The 23405-nt window shown below is 34.8% G+C and overlaps 1 protein-coding gene across 1 annotated transcript in view; it reads right to left on the bottom strand.

Annotated features, from left to right (window-relative positions):
- The window catches only part of LOC137930365 (myelin transcription factor 1), a 276518-nt gene that overhangs the window by 116592 nt on the left and 136521 nt on the right, over positions 1-23405 (bottom strand). The window contains exon 2 of the mRNA XM_068773605.1: positions 4368-4407. Within this exon, the coding sequence (XP_068629706.1) occupies positions 4368-4407 (40 nt within the window). The remainder of the gene's footprint in view (positions 1-4367; positions 4408-23405) is intronic.

The following is a 23405-nucleotide window of genomic DNA, read 5'->3' as shown; positions in this document are numbered from 1 at the left end:
ATGTCTCGCAAATACCTGGCAAACAGCTGTTTACGTGAGGGTCGTCAGTAAACACCTGCAGCGCCTTTGCACTCGCCTCTATTTATACTGTCCGTCGCCCTGTCCAATTAGCCGTCAATGGCTCACTACAAACCGAGCATGGCGCTCGCCATATCTATGCAATAGAATTCCGCAATTAATTTCGTCCTTCTAAATAATTTTTTTCTTATTATTTAAATTTTATAGTCATTTATATAATTTATATTTTCATGTTGTTTTCATTCATATAACATGATACAAATAAACCTGTTTAGTTGGCAACGATTTTCTATTTCTAAATACCAATAAAGAGACGGACTATTTAAAGTAGCGAAATAAAATAAAATTATTAATAATTTCAATTTAAAATTTACTTGCATGTTCAAAGTTTTTTTTGTTAGTACGCTTTTAAAGCGTAGAAAATATAATACTATAACCACAAAGAATATATAAAACTTTTATAACTCTGTATTTTAATGTTAAAAATGAGCACAAGGTTTATGCACTCGAAATATTCACTTGAACAGTCTTATATTTCCCGCATTGCATCGTCGAAAGCCCTCCATCATTTTCGCGATGTTGACTTCTGTAAATGATACGTCCTCGCCTCTCGACGTAATCATAATACCCTCGGCTGCATCCAACAACCCTTCTACATCCATAAACCGGCAACAAATCTTAGCGTTCGGCATCTTTATATGTGGAATAAGACGATCCTTTAACCCGACATAATGGGCAGGTTTACTGAGCGGACCGTCGTAAAGTGTTCGACCCGCGCCGGGCTCTGTGCGCCTCGTCCTGCCCCACTACAGGACCCTTCGAAATTTCACGAACTATTTGCCCGTACTAGCCCTCGCTCAGCTTTTTTGTCGACTTTATTGTCCGGATTTTCTGCTCACCTTTATCGTTATTGTGTCCGCTCGACTTCATAAAGGACCGTAGTGCACTATTAAGACCTCATAACCGTGGGAAAATCTGTTCACTCGCACACGAGAGGCTTCTCTACTATTTTGTTGGGAAACATTTATTAATTCTGTGGTATTTTTAAAGTATTTTGTGTAGTAAATACATTGGATAAATCGAGTGGAAATGGGACGGGTGTGTTAATTGATTGGGTGCGAACCGGCCTGGTTCAGGCGCCGTGGGGAAAACCGAGTGTGCGGTGGGCAGTCATTGCGTCAATGATAATCGCCTGAGCGTCGGACGCCGCATAAATTCAGGCAATCGGTGTGGAATTGAACGGAAGTACGTGGACGCTCATACGTGTGAAATAAATGCTCCTGCTATAGCTTCTAGATGAGACATAACATTCCGGTTTGTTCATTAATCCCTCATTTAGTTTTTAAGGCGATTTGAATATGATTCATTTTAAGAATACCTTTATTGTTTTGTGGTAATTTTAAAGTATAATACCAATAATACTTATTGCGGCTACGAGTTACAATGTGATTTTTACCCAACATTATTACGGCAGTGACTAGCATTCAGTGTCTTCCGAAGACCTTAACAAAGTCGTCTGTAGGTATGTCTTACACTAAACTTACTTCAACTTGAGGCATCAGTGGTCATCTGTTTTGCTATGTGTCCAGCCTACTGCGACTTCATCTTGCCAATCCACTGAGCTATGTTACTTTGTATCTACGGATCACCTCTTATCTGAATTGACCTCGTAGAGAGATTCCAAGTATAGCCCTCTTCATGGCGGCTAGATGACTGTGAACTTGATAATAAGGCCCGAAAAGAAATCATCACGCTGGGCATAAGCTCCTCTAAAAGCATCAAGAATTTTTCATTTGCTTCAACAAAAGTCATCTTTCCCAAAAAATGGCGGTCGTCCTCCGATGCGCTTGATGTGAAATACTAATACTTATTTATGTATTTTATTATTTATCTGAGCAACATTTATCTTTTTAAAAATTAATACACATGAATAAGTATAATATTCATTCGTGATTATCTCATCTTTGAAGTATTTCATGGTAATGGTATGTTCTCTAGATCTTTGTAACAGGTTTAACGGTGAGAGGACACGAGCCCAGTGCATACATTCCCCGTGGAGATAAACGCATACGATTACGCCGTGGAGCTACAGGTGGCGTATAACATTTTTCAGCGCGCGGGCCGGGGCACTGCCTCGTCGGGCGCTATGGTTGCCCGGCTTAATTTCAGCCCATTCGTTCCATGATTTGGGCAGTTTGTTTTTATTGAAAATCGCGGGAAACCGATTGCCTTCAATCTTGTTCTACATTTGTTTTGTAACCACAATGCAATAAAATACAACGTGTATAATTTACACGTTGTATTTTACTTGAAAAAAAATCTAGTAATTAAATAAATTACGATTTGCGCAGTATCATTTATATATATACCATGGGCTTAAGATTGCATTTTATAGTTAAAACATAAATATAGTTTTACTTATGCAGATTTAAAAATAAAATAACAAGCTTTTAATTGTTTCGTTTAAATGTATTTAAATATTCTTTTTAAGTAACAAGTTTTTAAGTAAACAAATTTATTATGTAACTGTTTTGAGACAACAAGCAGGCAAGTGAGGTATACGACGTCATTGGTAATTTATGGGAAGGCATATGCTCAGCAATGGATGTCCTGATTATGAAAATTATAAGGTTACTCGAATGAAATGATCTTTAAAATTGTTATATTTTTTCTGATATAAATAATTTTATTTTAATATTAATAATCGATTTTAACAATATTTTTAATTTGCTGTATAAAGTGTGATAAACAACGTCCTGATAAAAAATAATATTTTATTTCATCATTTTCAACTCTACACGGGACAATTCGCGGTAAGACGGGCGCCTGAAATAATTATACGCGCTTGACAAATTGCCGGTAAAGCCTACGTGTCGTTGGAACAATTTGATACAATTTTCACCGCCTTCCCACGTACGGGCCGACAAATTTGCATATATGCGGGGTGAGCTTAGGCAAATATTTTTTACGTACTGTTTGCCCACCCTACAGGAAGAGGAAACACTTCGGGAGCGCATTTTAAAAAGATTTACGCCCTTTGTCGGATCATTAAGTACGGAACTAATTTGCTTACCTTTGAAATGTGTTAAGGTTGCGTACCGAATAATTACAGAAGGGTAAACGTCCCCGTAACGTGATATGCACATTTATTCCACCTCTCCTTTTTTACGGCTCATCCTGTCAACTCTCCAAGGTAAAGTATATTAATGTTGTAACTTCGGATTCTTCCAGAAATACAGTACTAATGTATGCAAAGTGGTTCAATAAAAATTGATGTCGACGAAAGAAATCTTTATTTAGGTGGGGATTTTTTTAATTTGCACAGCGAGCTATAAGGGCGTAACTTCTCAGCGATATTGAGCATGTGGGAATCGTCGAAATTAAATTTTCTTTGTTTTCTTTCGTAGTCTGTGGGCCCGCGGCGTTATTAAATTTCCTTGTGTTTTTTAACACAGGCGTATCATTAGATTGAGGGTTTCCGTCAAGAGGAAATTGTGGCCGCCGAGGGGAGAGAGCTGAGCACCTAAACATATTGAAAAAAAAAATCCCAGCTACTCACGTACCTTTTTAGTTGTCGAGTTGCTCCACTTTGTCAATTTTATAATGTTATTTATTTTGATTTATCGAATATTTGTTGTCAATTATGTTTTATTTTGGTGAGAGGTGTAAAAAAATATAATTTTTTTCATTATTAAACGGGAATACAGGAGTAGGTGCTTACTGTATTTCCTTTACTACCTGAAATATAGTTTAAATGGAAAATCGTTTCCGCTTTGGATTTTATCTAACCACAAACAAAGTAGAGATACTTTTGAACTGCAGCCGCAGCGTGGCTCGGAAAGACGTTTGAAGTGGTTTCATGAAATGAGTATCGCCGCGACAGAATTCCACCGTTAGGTTTGGGAATTTCACCTTAAATATACATATTACATTACGTGAAATTGCCCATTTTTTCCACTCTCCACCCTAGCAATTAGGGTAGCTTGTGTATAAATATTGCACGGCCCTCATTAATGTGCGTGTTCGTTTAAGGACCTATATATTTTTACGGCGCTTTTTGGCCGGCGTCTGGAAGAAACTGCGTCGTGGGATGTAATGAATAATTAAGACATGTTGTGGTTGTACTTTTGCTTCCCCCGGGAAGTGCCAGGTTTTTTCGTCAAGGTTGAGGATTAATAATGACGTTGGCACAGAACAAGCAACATTGACGTAAGTATAAAAAAAAAATTTTAAATTGAAATTATTGTTCCATTCTTCAATTAAATCGCGAAATTAGAAGTAATGTGACACTTTTTTTTCGAAATTCATTTAGAATAATATGTAAAGAAAGTAAAATTATAAGTTCTAACCTTGATCTGTCGGAGAAGGTATACGGTGTCTCAGCGACGCCTGTAACAAACAAATTTAAAATTAAAAAACAAAAATTCCGAAAATCAAATTTGTCGCTACCCGACAACAAACTTGATTAAAAACGACACTTATTAAAATTCATTAATCAAAGCTCGAAAAACACAAATGGAAAATTCAGTTAAAATTAAAATATGAAACACCGAAATGATAAAAAGCCTCCTTCCGAGATTGCATTTCGACAATTAACGCATTAAGACTTCTCTCGCCAATAAAGAGCAACTCTCTCTTAATTAACGGTCCCTGTTAAAAATTGAGTACAAATTCAAGTAGCGAAGCACCCCAGCTGGGGCGGGATCTAGTGAATGGTCTGTAATATTTTAGTTTGTTTGAAACAAAAACGTCTCGAGCCCGAGGGGCCGAAAGCTGAGGCTGTCACGTAGACACAATAAGCCTTTTAATTCGATTCGTCAAGACGGACGCACGAGACAAAGGCCCCGAGTTATCATTCAATGGGGCACTCTTACCTTTTCTTATTACTCTGTCTCGACTTTCTTTTACGTGGATCGCGTGCTCACACGAGATTGAGGAATCGAAGCGGGAATCCGCTCGACTTTTGTTAAAATAAAGTATCATACATTTTACGTTAACAGTCTAAATTCAAAATAAAAAAATTAACGACAATTTATCAGTATTCATTTTTAAAAAAAAATATTTTTCAGATAAAAAAAATTGTAAAGAAATTAAAGTGCAGAAAAATCTTTATCTTCTAATTTATTACTAATATTTTTAACAAAATTTTATAAGATAGTTTGAAAAATAATTAAGAAAAAAATTTGCAACTAGTGTTTTTGAATAATTTCATAATTTTTTTAAATTGCAAATAATAAATATAAATTGTGGAATAAAATATTCTAAAGTATTTTAGTAATATTTATCATATGTTTGGTTCTCAGTTCTCAGGATATATTTTAAGATCTTTACTCTCGTGTGCACCCGATCTTCGGAGTGCACTTGATCCCGTGCGTCGCCGTGACCCGACTGCCGATTTACAGCTAACTGCTTTATTTGTTGCCACCACTCTTTTAAACCACATAGATATATTGGCCAAATATATTGCTTAAATCGATTTACAGAATTAAATTTTCTTCGGTGCCAATGCGTCATTCTTTATTATACTTTTATCCGTTAAAGATTTTTTCATTTATTTTTAAATTTTTGCGTCAGAAAAAAATAAATATAAATATCAAAATAATATTTTACAACTTAAAATGACGTTACTACTAATAAATGATACGCGTAAGAAAAGTAAACAGTCACAGCATTTAAAAAAATGACAAAGTGAACTAAAATATAGAAGCATAGAAATTAATAAAAGTAGTCATTTGAAAAATTGAGGCGGAGAATTTATTGATTTATTTCCGCGTAAAGATTTTTTTAAACGCTACGTGTATATATGTTAAATAGTATATGCACAACGCATCAATAAGTCCATCTTTGATCAGCACAAATATAGGACCAGGATCTTCATAACCACTTCGTCAAATTACTGGTTGCAGAAAAAAGTAAACGGCCAAAGACCCCGTTGAAGATCATTCGCCGGTTTAATCAAGTCAAATAAACAACAGGACATTCCAACAATACTTATCTGAGTAAAGGTATGCGAAAAATCTAGTCGTCAATTCAGTCAAAACGAACATGACCTTCAGAAGTGAAGATACGACTGAGGAAAAGACAGGTTTCATAAGAAACTATAAAATTATTTAAAGGTATTAAAATATATATTTCATATTTGAGTTATGTTTCTATTTAGATTAAATATGTAAAAAAACTATTAATTATAATTTGAAATATATCATGTAAAAATGCTTTCAATTATAGTCAATTGGTTCAAACTGAAACGATTCTAATTTAATTAAACGCAGGCAATATTGGTCCTGTCTTCACCCCTTTACTTCTTTGCTTACGATTTTCTTAATTTCCTTTAATTTGTAAAACCGTCAAACATAATAACTGCAACGCTGTTACAGCGCGAGGAAGAATTTTAAAACCTTCAATGTGGAGTAAAGAATTTTAATGGAAGTTAATTCCTTTTAGTTAAACTAGTTGCATTGTAATATTTTGTACTGACAAAAACTATTAACCAAAAGTAAAAAAGAATGATCACTTTATTTGCTGGTATAGCTACTTAATAATGAATAAAGATTATGTTTAAACTTTTCTACGTTCATTGTAATGGTTTATGGTACACAAAAAAATTTCATATTCTAGAAAGGGTTCGACAGTGTTTTACATTATGACTGGTCCTGAGTATGTTTGTAATGCGAGTCTGGACATATAGCCATCTTTAAGATGGTTCCGGGAAATATCAGAGAGTAGCTTTGGTCTGTCTTGTCTGCAATTTGGGGACCTTGTGTCGAAGTTACATGAATTAATTCCCCCTTCTCTTTTTTTTCCATCGGACAACAAGATGCATGGATCCACGACATATACATTTGAAATCACTTCAACTCGCACTAAGCATTTTGCTACTATTTTTATTGTCCGAAGAGCTAAGGTATGGAAAGATGTGCAGGCGTTGTTTCCAGTTAGCTACAACTTGGTAGTCGCAAATCAAAATTGAATAGGTATCGCCTAGATAAGCATGTCATAATCGTAAGCCTCGTCATCGCTTAACATCAGGTGAGACAGAGGTCAAATATTTTACGTATAACCAATTACAAAATATCAATATTTTACGATATTTTAGTAGTAAATATAAAACATAGATACAAATTTTCTTCTTGAAACCTGTGAGAAGTTTTTATATTCAGTAAAATTAATAAATGTATAAAACAATAGATGAAACTACAATGAGATGTTGTCTAGGATATATTTTTCGTTCGTTTTAATAAGTATAGTGACAATAAATCATCTTAATGTTTCAATCCTCTTGCATGTTTATTAAGGAAAAGCACGTACATGCGAATAGAGAACTCTTTAATTACACTAATGGAGTGCGAATGTTAATTGCGACCGAGATTCGCGCGGGCCTGAAGTTCTAACTAAAATTAAGACGAATGATGCATTATCGTTCAGTTTTATAATTGCAATCTTACTACTACTACTGTATTCTCCAACAATTTTAGTTTTTAAATCTTTAGCCTACATTTCAAATGTTAAATGAGTGTACAGGTTTATTGTATATATATGTTAAAGTTGTAATGGAGCGAAGTAACAACCCGTTTGGTCAGCAAAAGGATTGAATGCTTTTACACCTATAGCTAATCAATATGTGTCTATTATTAATACTGAGGATTAATATGCTTTGTGTATTATTCCCTCCTAGCATGAAAGTCTTTTTATCATCTTTCATACTACTCTTACAAAGCCTTTAGTTAACCCGTATTTACTTGTTATTTAATTCTTCTTTCTTCTTAATTATAAATACAAAATTAGTTGCAAATGTTTTTTTAGTTAGTTACATAACCACCGTTTGCGTTGACAAAAAAACGTCCAAAAATTAAGAAGAAAATGGTATAAAAGATACTTTCCTTACCCATACAAGCCACAGAGTAATAATACTAGCTGTTAAATATTTGACGTCAACTGAAATGGTGCTAAGGCGTGTTAGTGTACCGTGCGAAATAAAATATTATCGTGAAACATATCACATTCGTAAACTCTTCCAGTGTACTAAATCGAAAACTTATCATAGTATTAATCGTTGCTTAATATAAAGATATTAAATAAATAATTTATGACATCATTGTGACATTCATATTTTCTATTTTATATTATCTATTGGCCCACGAGAGGCCAAAAACTTTAAAAAGCCTTTCGAGCAGTTGGTGTTTTAAAAAAATTACGTATCTTGACTAACCACTCCTCTCCAGAGTTCTTTTGATGTAATATTTTTTGGAAGATAATTTAACAATGAACAATACTAGCTGGACCACTAGCGTTATCGTGGCGATTTTTGGGGGAGGTTGGCGCCTTGCGGTGGGCGTGTGTCGGAAGAGAGAAGAACAATTAAAAAACTGTTATGATTTGCAATAAATGATTTAAAAAAAATGCAACACATATTTATTTTATTTACGTCGTCGTAACATTACGAAGTATATATGTGCTTGTGTAACTATAAATATTTTACTCTGGTACTGATATTGTTATAGTCTGGAAAACCATGTAACATTAATTGTCACGCCCGTGAGTGTACACTACGTTCAGCATTAGGCATAGGGTTTCCCTATTGAGTTCGAATAGGACAGCTAAAAGTGGCCTGCTTTCAGTGTCACTATCACACACACATGCACGAATTTATTTCGAAAATAATAGTAATACAACTTTATATGCATTTTGTTGCACTATTATAGCGCTAAAGTACAAACCCAGTTTTTACATGAAATTTATAATTATTAGATAATATTTATATTCTTATTTGAATAAAGCATGACTTAATTTTTAAAAATATTAAACGGGCCGTTAATCATGTCTTATTAAATGGCCATTAAATCACGCTAATTGCGCTTTCATGATACTGCTTTGTTTTTATTTGCGGCCCATTTTTTGTTGCTCGCAAAAGCAACGCTTTGACTGGAATTCCTTTATTTGCGGCGCAAACAGCCTGTTTACTAACAGCGGCCAGCGACAAAGGCTATTCAGAAATTATAATGCCGATAAATTACAAAGAAACGAGTGAAAATACTTCGTGTATAATGCTGAAAATTTTTTTCCGTTTGTTTTTCGATGTGGTCATTATACGAGTAACACAAAGAGGTAAATGATTTTAGAATAAAATTTAATTAAATTAAAAGAACTCAGAGTGAAAACGGCCTAGTACCAACATTATATAATAGATTTTCGTCATAATATTGAAATGTATTTATATTGTTTAATTAATGTACTATTTATATTATATTTATTTATTATGTATATTATAATGTATTTTGTAACTATATGATATACCATTATTTAATTTCATGTTAGTAATTAGCTACATAATAAAATCGTTTCATCATAATCATCACCATTTCACTTGTTGAACGTCTATCGCTGCACTATCCAAACCCGTAGATTCTTCTTTTTTCTTCTTTCTTTTGCCTTTATTAAAAACACTTTTATTCCAAAACATCACAAGATTAATGGTAAGAAATAGAGGTATGTGACAAGGCTGCAAGTAGTACTTCTGTACTGTTATAAATTAATAAAAACTGTATTTATGTAACAATTGTCTTTAGTATGTGTAAACAATATTCGGTTCATTAAATGCTTTATGAAAACGTGTATAATGAAGTGACAACTAATCATTGAATGGTCTTTAAAAAGTGTCTCTTTGATCTAGTCGCAGGAAGTGAACGCCTCCGGTCCATTGTCATTGAGCCTCGGCGTATGGTCACCCTACTCATCTTCTTAATTGTTTTCTTTGCTAAAGCACTCACGGCACAATAGGTAATGACACCAGCTTTGATGTGAGTCTATTATTTGCGTTTATTTGACACGACTGATTTTTTTTTCCAAATATATAGCTTAATTATTTTTTAAGGGATATGTACTATAATATTTAAAGGTAGCAGGTCTTTGTATTTATTTAAGGTATATAAACATAGTTTTAGCCTTAGGACGTCCACTACATACAGGCTTCCCTCGTAGATTTCGAATAGGTCCCGTTTAGAGCAGTTTGCACCTAACGTCTTCCGAGAACCTTTACATTATCTTTTGTCCATGTGGGCCTCTTAAAACCCATCCTTTCTTCACGATGGTTAAATTGTAATTAATGGATGAAACAAAACTTATTATGGTTTCTTTTCATTCTGTTATAGGTATTTGAATCGAAGGCATTTTTTGTAAGATGCTCCGAGTCATCGGTAACTATTAAATAGTTGTACAACCATTGTTGACTCAGTAGCCATAAAAGTGCGATCGAATGTTTGGTCAGTTCGGTTGAGGTAATAACACAAAAAATGTTAAATTTGAATGTGACACGAGTTATTCGGTGCGGGCACAAAACAGAACACAAATCACGAGGCAACAGTTAAGGCTGTGTGCGGTAGTTAAGCTGGAATTGCGGCTGTGTGCGTGCGCCTGAATTAGACGCGAAACTTTCAAAGTTTTCCCAAATTTCTGCCCCCGCGGCCCCCTCTCGCCGGGATCGATAGCGAGCGCCGAGCGAGCGACGACTCTCGCATCTCTGCCTCGTGAAAATATCGGACAGCATTTCCACTTAGCGAACTCCGACTGAATTCCCTGATGACGATTACGATTATATGAAATTTTCCAAAAATGCAACACAATTAGCCTTTCATTTATTGAGACACGTGTTTAGAGAATAAAATTTATTTGATCCACGGAGTACTTTGCCTATAAACATGTGACCGTAAATAGTATCAATATGAAAGAAATATAACTTAATGTTGTGTGCGTATCATTATCGCAAATTGAATTTAACAAATTAATTGCATAATTATAACAAATACTGTTATGTAATAGACAAATGTAATATGTAAGTGCCGTGCCAACGAATTCCTGCGACTGTCACCACATAAAACAAGAGAGACAAGTGAAAATTGGTCGCGAAGGCGGGGCTCGTCATTAATTGCGGGCTTTTCGATGATCTTCTCTGCCGGCCCCGGAGGGCGACACTCTTGGGAGATATCGACTCGCCAATTGCGTTGACAGCGACCCTTCGGCCTCTAGTGGACACGGAGGTGGGAAAAACTACAGGCTGACATTACTTAACGAACAGGGTAGCACCCGGGAATTTTCCTGAGTGCTTGTTAATGTTTTATGGGCGGAACTTTTACAAAGTAATGCGTAGATTGACGCACTAAGTGTACCTTCGTAGTTTGACGCCTGCCCACCGCTCATCGCCTACGCGGCAATCATAAAAAACACATTTAAAAATCGCCATTAGACATCATAATTATATACGTTCTTATTGAAATCAAAATGGAAACTACGTGGCGGCGTGGAAAAGTTTGTTGATTTATAACAATTAGTATTTGAAATATTGACGGTATAAAGGGAAAGGGACGTCGGCCGACAAATCATATAAAAACCGCCCCGGAAGGAGGAAGCGCTGGCCCGCCGCTCTGGGACTTTATTTAGAAATGGAAAGTCTAAAAAATAAGCGGCCGAGAGCGGGGGAATGATTTACAGAGCGCGACTAGTGCTCGGCCGTTCGATTACGGGGATGATATTTCTCGATATTAAAGTGTTGTCAAGAGAACTGCGGACAATATGACCCAAGGAAGATTTATTGGTCAATTCAACGCGACGGCAACGGCCATTACGATTATTTCATTATATCGTCGGCGCCGTTAAAACGGTTAGTATTTTATTTTATTGCAGGTTCGCGGACGAGTTTTTATTTCAATATTTTATGACGTTGTAAAAACGATCTGCAGTTGGTTTTGCTTAACAAACGAGGATACGGACGTGGTAATGTTTAGAAATGCAATTATTACATCTGTAAATGTTTTTTCTTTGCTTTAATCATTCACTGTTCTATCTACTTTTACACTTATAAACAATCTGGGGTAAACGGACGCAGAACGTTTACACTACCGTCTATTGTCATCATCATTTCAGCATCATCATCACCTTCGAATAGATTTCCAATAGAACCGATAACGCGACCTGACACAGACAATGCAGACAACCGTGTTAATAAGGTTGGAAGATTCTGCATGCAGACAGCTACCAAATGCTCGTATTGGAAATCCATGGTGGGAAATTGAGAAATAATGACGATGATGATTATCTTATATTTTATCATCACAACGTTCTTCGCACGTGTGTGGTAATCAACCTAGTTTTCGTTAATGACATATTGAGGTTAGTTGCCATTATTATAAACTCATCAAAGTACAGTCAAAAATTTTTTAAGTTAAAAACACATGAATAACTTGGTTATGTATACGTTCCAAGTATACATGTCGTTTCGATATTTTCATAAGAGCGATCTGTTGCATGATTTGTGTGTCTCGACGGTATCGGGGGTAGAAACCAGTGTCGATCGCACGTGCTATGCCTTACTCAAATATTCAACACAAGAATTGTACTTATAAATTTTTTCGGCTTTTTCTTCAGATATTTTTGAATTGAAATTCATTGAAAATGTTCTAAATATTTATTGTATGAATATGTTATATTAATTTACATTAAACATTTTGATAGTTCGATACGTCGATCGATACGTCCAATTCAACGGTGGTGGTAGAAGCAAGAGGTATAACAGGGAAATCTTTCCGTAACCTACTGAAAAGTTTACACTTTTCAAGAGCAACCATTAGCTCTCTTCTGGCACGGGCTTCTATAATGGTGGAATTATTTAAAATTTAATTCAGTAGGCCGAGTAGCTAGGTCAGTTGAGGTAACGCCAATGCATTGCAAAAAAGCCTTCTTAAACGGTCATCATCTACGAGGATACTATTCAGAATTTCTCCGGCGATATTTTGTATGATCTGTTGCACTTCCGTTCGTTAATATACAATTATATTGTTTTTAATATTTGAATTACTGTCCCTGCAAACTTTGTACTACTAGAAGTTATTTGTCGCATACCGACAAAAAAAAATGTCATATTTATATAACATATTACAGACTTATCATTTTATACAAGGTAGTTTGAAATATGTATAAAAGCTTTAAAGGTTTTAGTTGACCAATGAGTTAAACATTCCTCTTTTAAAGAATTTACACCAATTATTTAGTATATATAAAAACATTAATGTTTGCATAATAGTATGACGGAAGCAATAAATATAATCCACAGTAAAATATATTGGAATAGCAATCCAATAAAACTCGATATAACCCTATGTCTGCATTTACGTATTCTTTCACGGTATCGTAAGCGCGGACAAGAGCTACGTTCGCTTATTGAATAACTGCATGAGTCACAGCACCATGCTTCGCTGGTCTCCCTACGTTTTGTTACATCGAAAGCTCCGACCTCCACGCTTTCCGGCGCTCGCAGACTTTTTACTCCGCTAATGCTATCGGCGACATGTGTCCGAAACTCTTTTGTTATGCTTATGAGTCTTTAAAGATATTGTCGTTTTAATGTCTCTTCGCAGTTTTCGGATATAAATTTCGTATCTATCAAATACAGATTGTACAACAATTGAACGTTGTTGCTCAAACTAACAGTGATAGTGTACTTTATTAAATTTAATTTAATATTCTTTATTGTACACGCTAGAAAATATATACAGGTGCGGTTTTATCAAACGAAGCAATTTCTTCCAGACAGGTATAGTACATATATATTCCGTACATAGTACTGAAACAGTAGAAGTGTACATAAATAATTAATATGCACAAAACATACACATATACAAAAATACATACTTATGTATGTAGCATAAATAATTTAATAAATACGATATAATATATATTACGGTACAATACATATTATGGTATAATAGATTTTACAGATATAATAAAAAATAAAAACACCTAACGGACTAGGATCGCACTTGTCTCGGAAAGAATAAAAAAACAGAAAGAAAGAAAAAAACATATTAAAGGATAAATAATCATTGGTCTAGCAAATATTACTTAATCATTTTATATAAATACATAGTAAATATATAGATTATTTATCAGCAATTATTTTTTTAAGTTTTTACCTCTATTTCTCATCACTGAAACATAATTATTTATATTTTCTTATGGAATGCGACATGCTAATAACTTCTAGCAGAAAAAAATTTGCAGTGACAGTTCTTCTTCTCAAAGTGCCATCTTTTTACGAAAGTCTCTGAGGATCAGAACGTGTGCTCTTTCTGAACCACTGGCGTAAGTTTTTCAACCAAGATATCTGTATTGTATATAGCACTTTGGGTTTCTTCATGTTTATATATATATATATAAATATATATACATATAGTAAACAATAATTAATTTTAATATGTAGTAATTCAAATTGTGAACACTTTTTGTTATTGTATAATCATTACGTTATTTATATTTCTGAAACATTTGATCATCATCATCTTCATAATTGGGTGCGCGAAAAATTCGTTGATAGCAAATGAACTTTATATTCACCCTGTTAAAGCCTCTACATCTATAACTAATCAACCAGTGTGTAAAAATTTTAACTACGTAAGTTTTTAAGAAATAACAATTAAATAAAATTAGTAATAAATAAACCGTAAAGCCACAGTTGTGTTATTAATCATTTTTGAAAATTCATATATTTTTCATGGCCAGTATTTCACTTATTTTCGTTTTGAAAAAACATTGTCATTTCATCCCAAGCCCACTGCGAGGCATAGGCCTCTCGAAAAGATATTTATAGGGGGATATACCATTATCGCCACGCTTGGGAACCGGGTCGGTGATTGCAGTTTGGTGTTATGGTACACAGGACGCTGCTGCTCATTCTCTAGAAACTTGTTTGTAGGCAGTTACAATCCTATATTATTAATGCACAATGTGTGAATTATCTGAGATACCCCAGGAATTGTACACGTGTTCACGTTGACCAGTTGAAGACAGCCATTCAGCAAGTACAGCCGCATCTGATTTGAATTTTAAAAATTACTATGCCGTCTTTTAGTGAATGACGTGTCACTATTGTCTGAACGCAAACGCTTGAAAGTTACGACGTTTTAGAAGATTGAATATATCAGTATAATTTAGTAGTATTTTGCATTGACAATTTGAAAAGAAGAATGGCGAAAAGAATTTAAGAATGGGCATATCTATAGTCTGTAAATGGATTAAGTATTAAAAGTAACAAACGGTGAAGTAAAAGTCTTAAGAATACCAAAAATTAAAATTAAGTCCCACTTATAAATAATTAATAGCTATTCAAAATAGTCCACTAGAGAATCGGACAATGTCACGTAGTTGTATTCTGTAAAACCATTATAAGATTTCAACTCCTATTTGTAGTCAATTTGTGAAAATAAATGTTATAATGTATAATATATGTGAATAGGAAGTGGGTAAGTACTGTTTTAGAATTTCAGAAAAAAATACCTGACCAGTAATAAAACTTTCCGAGTCACCAACTTTGAAACAACAGAATATAATAAGCAATGATCTCACGATTCGCTCATTGTGAATCTGTGGCAACTTATCGCGCCAGTCAGGCGGTCGCACACCGGGCAAAACTTATCCGCTATTTGAATTGCTTCACATCAGCGCTGAATTTGTAAAGAGTCTACGTGCAGCGCTTGCATATGCGAAGCTTTATCTTCTAGCGCTCTTACTGTTAAAGTTTCCGCTCGCACAGGTTGAATAGCTCGGCGTAGTCGTGCCCGGAACGCAGAGTCGGACGCCGTGGGTGTTGGCTTAATGCGTTTTACTAAACCACTGAAAGCCTATTTACAGCTGTTATATAAGCACAGAGAAACAGTACTGTCACTCTTTGTACTGCCTGAAATCGGAACATGTTTTGTTTCGTGAACGATGACCTAAAATAGATATTAAGGTCAATACAGCACAATTGACATGTAACAAAGACAGACCTTTCTCTAGGCTCCATAAAGTATGAAATACTTTAGGCAACTGTGTACACTTTTACAATAAAACCCTTTGTATTGCTTCAAAATAAATAACGGTAAAAAAATCCTACAACAGTGTAAAGTATTTTTAATTTTTATATATAATTGTAATAAATACCTTTAAGCACAATATAACAAATATTTGTAGGCAGTAGGCAAAAACCCATCTGATTTTGTCGTGTGTTCTTCTCGAATAAAGACGCGTTTGGAACCCTAACAGCTTTATTTTAAATTTAAATATGGCATTATATGAGAACTCAATTTAAGTCTTGTTTTCTTTGGGCTTAATCGTTCTTTGATGACCCAAATTATAAAAGCACATATATGAACAAGCGAGATGTCTATATGCAATGGTTAGTCTATATCCTTCTTTATAATATTATAAATATATATATGCAATGAGTAGCCTTGATAATATGTATTTGAAGTAGAACTTTAAAGTTGTTTCCGTATTATAAACATACGCTAATGTTTATTGTCATAGATTACCTATCTAACGTCCGTAAACATGTAAAATATTATTTGCGTAATTTATTTAGAGGTACGATCAATTTGTAGCTTTTTTTTGTATTTTAATTGTACACAGATATTTTATTTTAATTTATTATTATTTATATATTTATATTAGGTAGCTGATAAAATGAATTTATTAATGTGATGATTTAAATCAAGACATTTGAGAGAAATTCAGATAACTGGTAACCCTAATCGTATAGGAGTGTGTCTGTGCGGTATTGTATCTTAGCACAAAGACGCGAGATGGAAGCTTCCGTCGGACTCGTGGGCGTTGCTGCTGCTCCATTGTACTCGCTTTAAGGGGCACGTGAACCGAGCCTTATGAAAGACTTGAAATAAAAATATTTTATTTGTTGCAACTTTTATACAACTCCAGCAACGTAGATTTTGATTTTGGTTGAAAGAAAGTTCTATCGTGAATATATATGTATTTTTTATTTTAAAAGAAGTGAGGACATATAATAGATATCACAAAGACTAACAACGAGTCGAAACACACAAAATTAAAATCGTAAACCGTTCGATAAAACTCACTCTCTAATTGTTTCTTCGAAATGTTTAGAAACAGTGAATTAAACTGAACTGCTTTTATTATGGGAAGTGACCGAGAGAAAACATCATCAAATTATGCTGGAAAGATAATATAAATGATTCTGTTACATTACTTAAAGAGAACATTATTACGTAAGGTTACGGGATATCCAAATGTGCAGCGAGTAAAGTACACATTTAAGCTTACTTACTATTTAATTGCCCAGAGGGAATTACACGAGTAAGTCGACGTCACCTCCTGAGGCTGGCGTACTGTCTGAAGACTCGTCAAGGGGCATCCGTCTACCGCCTTAGCTCGGGCACACTACGCTAATTAGTTAGGAATTGACACTGGCTAAGGTGCCAAGTTCCTGAATACTTGACTTCTATATATCTGCTGTGTGATATCTAATAGCAAAATATCTATATCCTATCTTTAGTAACACGTAACTTAACACGATATACAGAGTGTTTCGTTACAGGTGTAAAAGCTTTGAAGAGGTGAATGTTAACTCATCAGTATTTGAAATTATCGTGTATTAAGTAATCAGTTTCAAATATGTTACATTAGTTTATATTTGTATTGGAATGCGACGAGCCAATCATATCTGACAGTTCAGAGCCTTACGTCATTTACATTACGTAATTTATCACTTCTGAAACCATTGATTTTTGGATGGGATGCACCATAATATATTTTACATCGAGCGACATATTTATTATTTTAATGTTTTTAAATCTTTAAACAATGGTTTCATGTATTATAACTCATAAATAAGTTTATTCAACCTAATTTACTAAAACCTCGCAATAGTATTGAAACTAACAGAAAGGTTGTCTTATTTATGTGACTCTAATTAATCAAATGACAAAAGAGGACCAACTCGTAGGTACGCATCGCAATACAAATGGACGCAAAAACAGGATGGCGAAATAATTTGAATACGTAACGAATCGGAGGGTAACGTACGGCCGTGCCATTCTTTAACTTGCTCTCCTCTGGATAAAGAGCTAAACTTGTTTTTAAGGGATGACCGATCGCAAAAATTTATGTATCAGGCACAACGCCGCCGGCCGCTTCTACAAAAACAGGTTTTCGTAGGGTTGATACAGGAAGACGGCAGATGGAAGGAAGAATTATGCTCCCCGCAGGGTGATGAGGAAAATGCGATTGTGAACTTTTCGACGCTATGCAAATCGGACAACCGAGAAGATACACGGCGGACCGGCCGGATTCCGCCGCATCGATATGTCGCCTCCATTTACAGATTTGAATTTGCGCACCAACGAATGCCCCGGTATCGGGGGCCCCGGCTTATTGTGCACGGACCGGGGCGAGTTTTTTGTTCGTGCGAGCTAGATATGTATATTCATAGCTTCTAACTTTGCGTAAACTTTGATGAGCGTTGTCTCCGCTCAATGTATTCAAATTGATTCATTGAATACCGATTGACGAACGGCCGTCTTCAGAAAATAATTTAACTGACAACATTATAATAATATTTTTAATTTATATTATGAATAAGGTCATAGTTATCTCTAGGTATAGTGCATATAAATTAAGTTAACGTAATATCATTCAATTTGTTTAATATATTTACAACTTTGTAGACGTTGACTAAAATGATTTAGTGTAGAGCTTTAATTTGAACTTTTTTGAGACATGTAGTCGATATTAAGCCGGCTTCCATTTTCCTATTAAGGAAAGTTATAATGGTTTAGACTCACCGCGTAAATAGACCGGTTCAATATTTGAATCATAGGCTCTGTTTAGATAGGGTTAGTGGCGTTTTATTGAAATACAAATGAGTGTCGGAGAAGGCCCAAGTACGGCATGTGCCTCGAATAAAAGGGCCGCATTAGAATAATTTGCCACCGAACGAGCACAATTCTTCACATGGAGAGGCCTTAAATTTCACTATTTTACATACTTGGGATTATCATATCTGCGCGGGTGTCGAGGGCCCGGGGCCGAGGCCCCACTTTTTGTTATCCGCACCCGACCTCTATCGGTCTCCGAAATATTTAGTTGTTACTTTTTGTTACGCTGTACGTGAGAGGACTGTTTATCATATTGGGCTTTGTTAGTTTTTATTATTACTAGTTGGTTCAATGTTACAAAAGCCTTCAAAAATTCAAGAAGAATCTATACGTACTTTACATTTATACAAATATTTCCGACAGGCCAAGTTCGTATTCGTAAAAGCGAGTTTGAGAAACAAAACACCAATGTACCGCATTTAACCTCAATAACCGCCGCAGTATTATTGTTGGCGCTAACCGAGCTGCCAGACGAAGCCTTTCAACCCGCCGGGATCAGGGGAGCAAGCCTGATCGAAGGTGGGCGAATTAGCCCAACTCTAAAACCTCAATTAAGTCTCGTCTAGTGTGCGTTCGGAAAGGCCACATCCAATTATCGCAGGCGAGCCTTTTGTCTCGTCTAGGAAACTGAATCTGTTAGACTGGAGGCGAAGTTAAATTGTTAATATGTACATTCAAATACACGATTTAAAATGTTTTTTTTTTGTTACACAGTACTTAAATTAATGTATTGAATGGAATGCAGGAACGAAGCTTAATTTTCGCACTTGGGTGAAATGTAACAAGTCATTGAGTCGCAATCTGTTACCCCTTCAGTTCAGCGGATGATCTTACAATTAGGTGTCATAAAGGCGCGTCTCGGCCCGCGGCGGTGACGGATGGCTGAGCGACAGTCATCGTCAAATGAACACGGGGCTAAGTGCGGAAGTGTGTACACCATGTGACGTAAGAGTCAACGCGACGATCAGTATTAATACTACTCGCTATAATATAACTTATTTATAATACGTAATTTAATTGTATTGACGTGAAAAAAAAAATCATAAAACGGGGGAACCGGACTGAAGCGACGACATATTCAATATCGCAGATAATCGCTAAATGCGGGTAACGCAACAGAAGTCATCGTCATCTTTGTAGGAGGCCTACTTCTACCAGAAGGCTTTTATTGGCTGAGACAATGTTTATGTTATGGCGCTTAGTATTTTCGGCTCGAAACGGACGAGGAAAAATCTGATATACAAATGTTAGATAAAATTTACAAAATAATATAATATTTATACTTAGTAATAAAAAGGAGGAATACTTAACACCACGAGGGCAATTAAAAACAAAAAAAAAATTTCACGTGTTTTTGAAATTATAGCTATTAAATGACTAAAATAAATGTTAAAAATACGAATTTCATGAACCTTGTGATATTATTACTATGACTAAAAACAACACACACAACTTTTCTAATTTTTACCACTTTTCCATTATCGTGATTAATCTTTTTATAAAGGAGATAAATTTTCGAACTATGATTTTGAAAGTATGTTGCACTTTTCGTTAAACTATTTCATTAAAATTATTACCACATGCAACTATAATTTAAATAAAAATTGTGGTATAAATTTTTTAATAGTTTTTCTGAAATTAGCCACCCTTTGTCCTAATGTCCGGTTTTGCCGAGAAGTTGATTTACGTGTGCTTTGAAATTTATTGTAAAATTGTATTACAGAAATGGTAATCGAGTAGCATGAGTATCTTGATGTCATTTTTATGTCATTATAAATATCAATTAATGAAATCTTTAACGTAATAAAATGTTAAACTTTTATTATTTATCGGTAAAGCTTTAAGTTTGCTAGATTGGCGTATTACCAGTAATTAATTTAATTTTCTCACCCGCCTTCGCCGCGGAGCGGTACCATCGGAATTTTGGCAAGTAATTGTGAAATTTATTGCAAGGTGCACCTACCGGGGTGATGTTTCACTTTCAACGGAATGATTTATCGTCTACGGAAACAATTTTAATTGCTCGCAGTGACACAGTGTAAACAACTATTCGATTAAGTTAATTCCATTATTCCTAAGCGACTGGCAATTTGTTTAATGACCTCGTAATAAGGTTTTAAAGCTCTTAGACATTTGAGTTTTGAACGAATAACATGCCTACGCCGTTACGCGATGTGAATTTTCTGTCGGATATATCGCTTATTTTAGCTTTTTATAAATAAACAATGAAACTTTCGTTGCAGTGTTCTAATATGTTGAGGTTAAAACAGTCTAATTACTAGAAAGATATTTAATATTACAGTGTAATAAACTTATAGCACGGATAAGTAAAATTTATAATATATGCCAGCAAATAACGAAAGTTACTGTCATAATTTGAAACCAAAAAAAACATCATCCGAAATAGAACACGGAACTGATGGCCCCTGTGACTTAAAGATTTTTGGGGACCACCCATTAAATGGACAGAAGACTAGAGATATTAAGGTCGTCAGATGACACTGGGTTCATCTGATCGTTCCTATTTGAAAGCTTTTACCGCATCATCGGAACTGAGTTCACGGTGCGGAAGGGTTCATGAACTTAAAAAAAACAAAAGCTGGACAAACGCTTTCCAGTTATACGATGACGTTCGCATGTAGTAAGCGGCACTGCGGCGGAGTAGAGCGGTGCAGTGTTGATGTTGTGTATATGCGGTTTGAGACGGCAGCGTGGACCACAGGCGAGCCAAGGATGGATCTAGATCCAACCTCGATTCGCCCACGCTGTTCGCGGTTAAGGAGCCGGCGGCCGCTTCCTAAGAACGTGATGTCGAACGGGACAAACATCCAATGGCTAAATTGATGATGATGAAGATAATAATAACTATAAGTGGATTAGATCTTACAAACGTTACGAAAAAGCGGCTATTTTAAAATTTCAATATGCTTTTCTATTTCGTATCGAACCTGCAATTTAAAATCATAAGTTTTTAACCATTAAGTCATCACTGCACAATTATTATAATTTCGTAGTAAAATCACAAAACATGAATTTCAAGTAGAAGCTATACCGCAAAAACAACTTTGAGGGTATGAACATTAGGAATTATGATTCGGGTTCTCAGCGGCCCACCTCAGGCGATAAGATGTGTCGTGAAGCATGAAATAAGGCTCGCACACGTCGTGTAAAGCTACGTACGTACGTCAAGCGGTCCATGCAAGCTCACTCATGCATCGTGCGCAAGTCGGCTTTGCGCTCAAAGATGAGTCGATTATGAGTTTAAATTTCAGCAAATTAGTACTACAGCACCCACGTCATGCATGCGGGAAATTTAAGAAAATATTAAAGCTTTGACCGTCATTTCCTTTAGAGCGAATTCGCCTCGCAACTAATTGAACACATTTCACATTACACCTAGTCTAATCTTACATAGTTTTGTTATATAATGACGATTTTTGAACTTTATTTTTTTTTATTTATAATTTACTCCAATTTGTGCATATTGCACAATGCATATTATGTCCCATAAGAAAAAATCTAATAAAAAATGGAGTACGGAGGATGACTATAGCTAAACGCAACTGTTTCCAGAAAACGATGAAATATTTCAAAAGTTTAAAAAAAAACTAAATGTGTACTATTTCGAATTTCATAGAATGTAAAATTCAAATGGACGAAGAAGGGGACTGGGTATAATAATACATATAACACTATTTAAAAAAAATCATTACAATGTTTTGTATACTTTTCAATTTAGCCAAAGAATTAAGAGACTTTTATTGTGAAAACATCCTTGTAATTAAATGATAATAATCTACGCCGCCGAAAAAATATTGCATTGTATTAACAACCACGTTAGTGTAAATAAGTATTGATCTAAAAATGAGCAAAATGGAACAAAATTATCGTAGTATGAATATGTATACATGGTTAACAGTAGCAAGAACGAGCATGTTTGTAGAGATTGTGTTCCGATTGCTGCAAATGTTATTAAGATACATCTAATACAGTAACCACTAAATCTCAGACTAGACTATTTGCAAAATAGCAGCAATATCAGGGCATAGCCGCCAGCTCTTTCGCTGACATCGCTTCACGAAACTTTGTCGAATTCCCGCTAAATTAACAAGTATGTTTACCGGCGATTTCCACTGGAGCGTAGTTACTCTTGTTTTATTTCATTTTTGTTTATTTATAAACATTCAATTTTAAATAATTAACAATTAAGTAATCATGGATTGGACATTTGTTTTCCCGATTCTTGATAATTTTGTAATTATTTGTTTAGATTGGTATTTACAATGTTTTTGTTAATTACAAATACTTTTTATTTAATTAATGGACTTTTTAAAAAAAAAACTTGTATTGCATTAATGTTTTGTATTGAAAGCACTGATAATGATGAAGGCTGAACTGGACCGTTTTGTTAAAAAAGTCACTTTCATATTAAAGTATAAGATTTTTTACCATTCTCACTATATTCTCAAATTAGATTTCGTAACCTCTTTACCAATAATTATTTTTCTCCTTTTTATTACTCAATTCTCTAGGAGATTAGTATGCATTCGCTTTTTTATATACATTATTGGATTGGATTCTTGGATTCTAAGAAAGAACCAAGTTAAAACTAAACTAAACTGTATATTTGCGAATACAATAATATTAAGATACCTTCGGCCTCCAATTTGA

Source organism: Battus philenor, unplaced genomic scaffold (genome assembly GCF_028537555.1).
Source record: "Battus philenor isolate CCGP_79_NKW_IND1 unplaced genomic scaffold, ilBatPhil1.0.hap1 SCAF_6, whole genome shotgun sequence".
Lineage (NCBI taxonomy): Eukaryota > Metazoa > Arthropoda > Insecta > Lepidoptera > Papilionidae > Battus > Battus philenor.
This window is presented reverse-complemented; position numbering and strand designations above follow the sequence as displayed.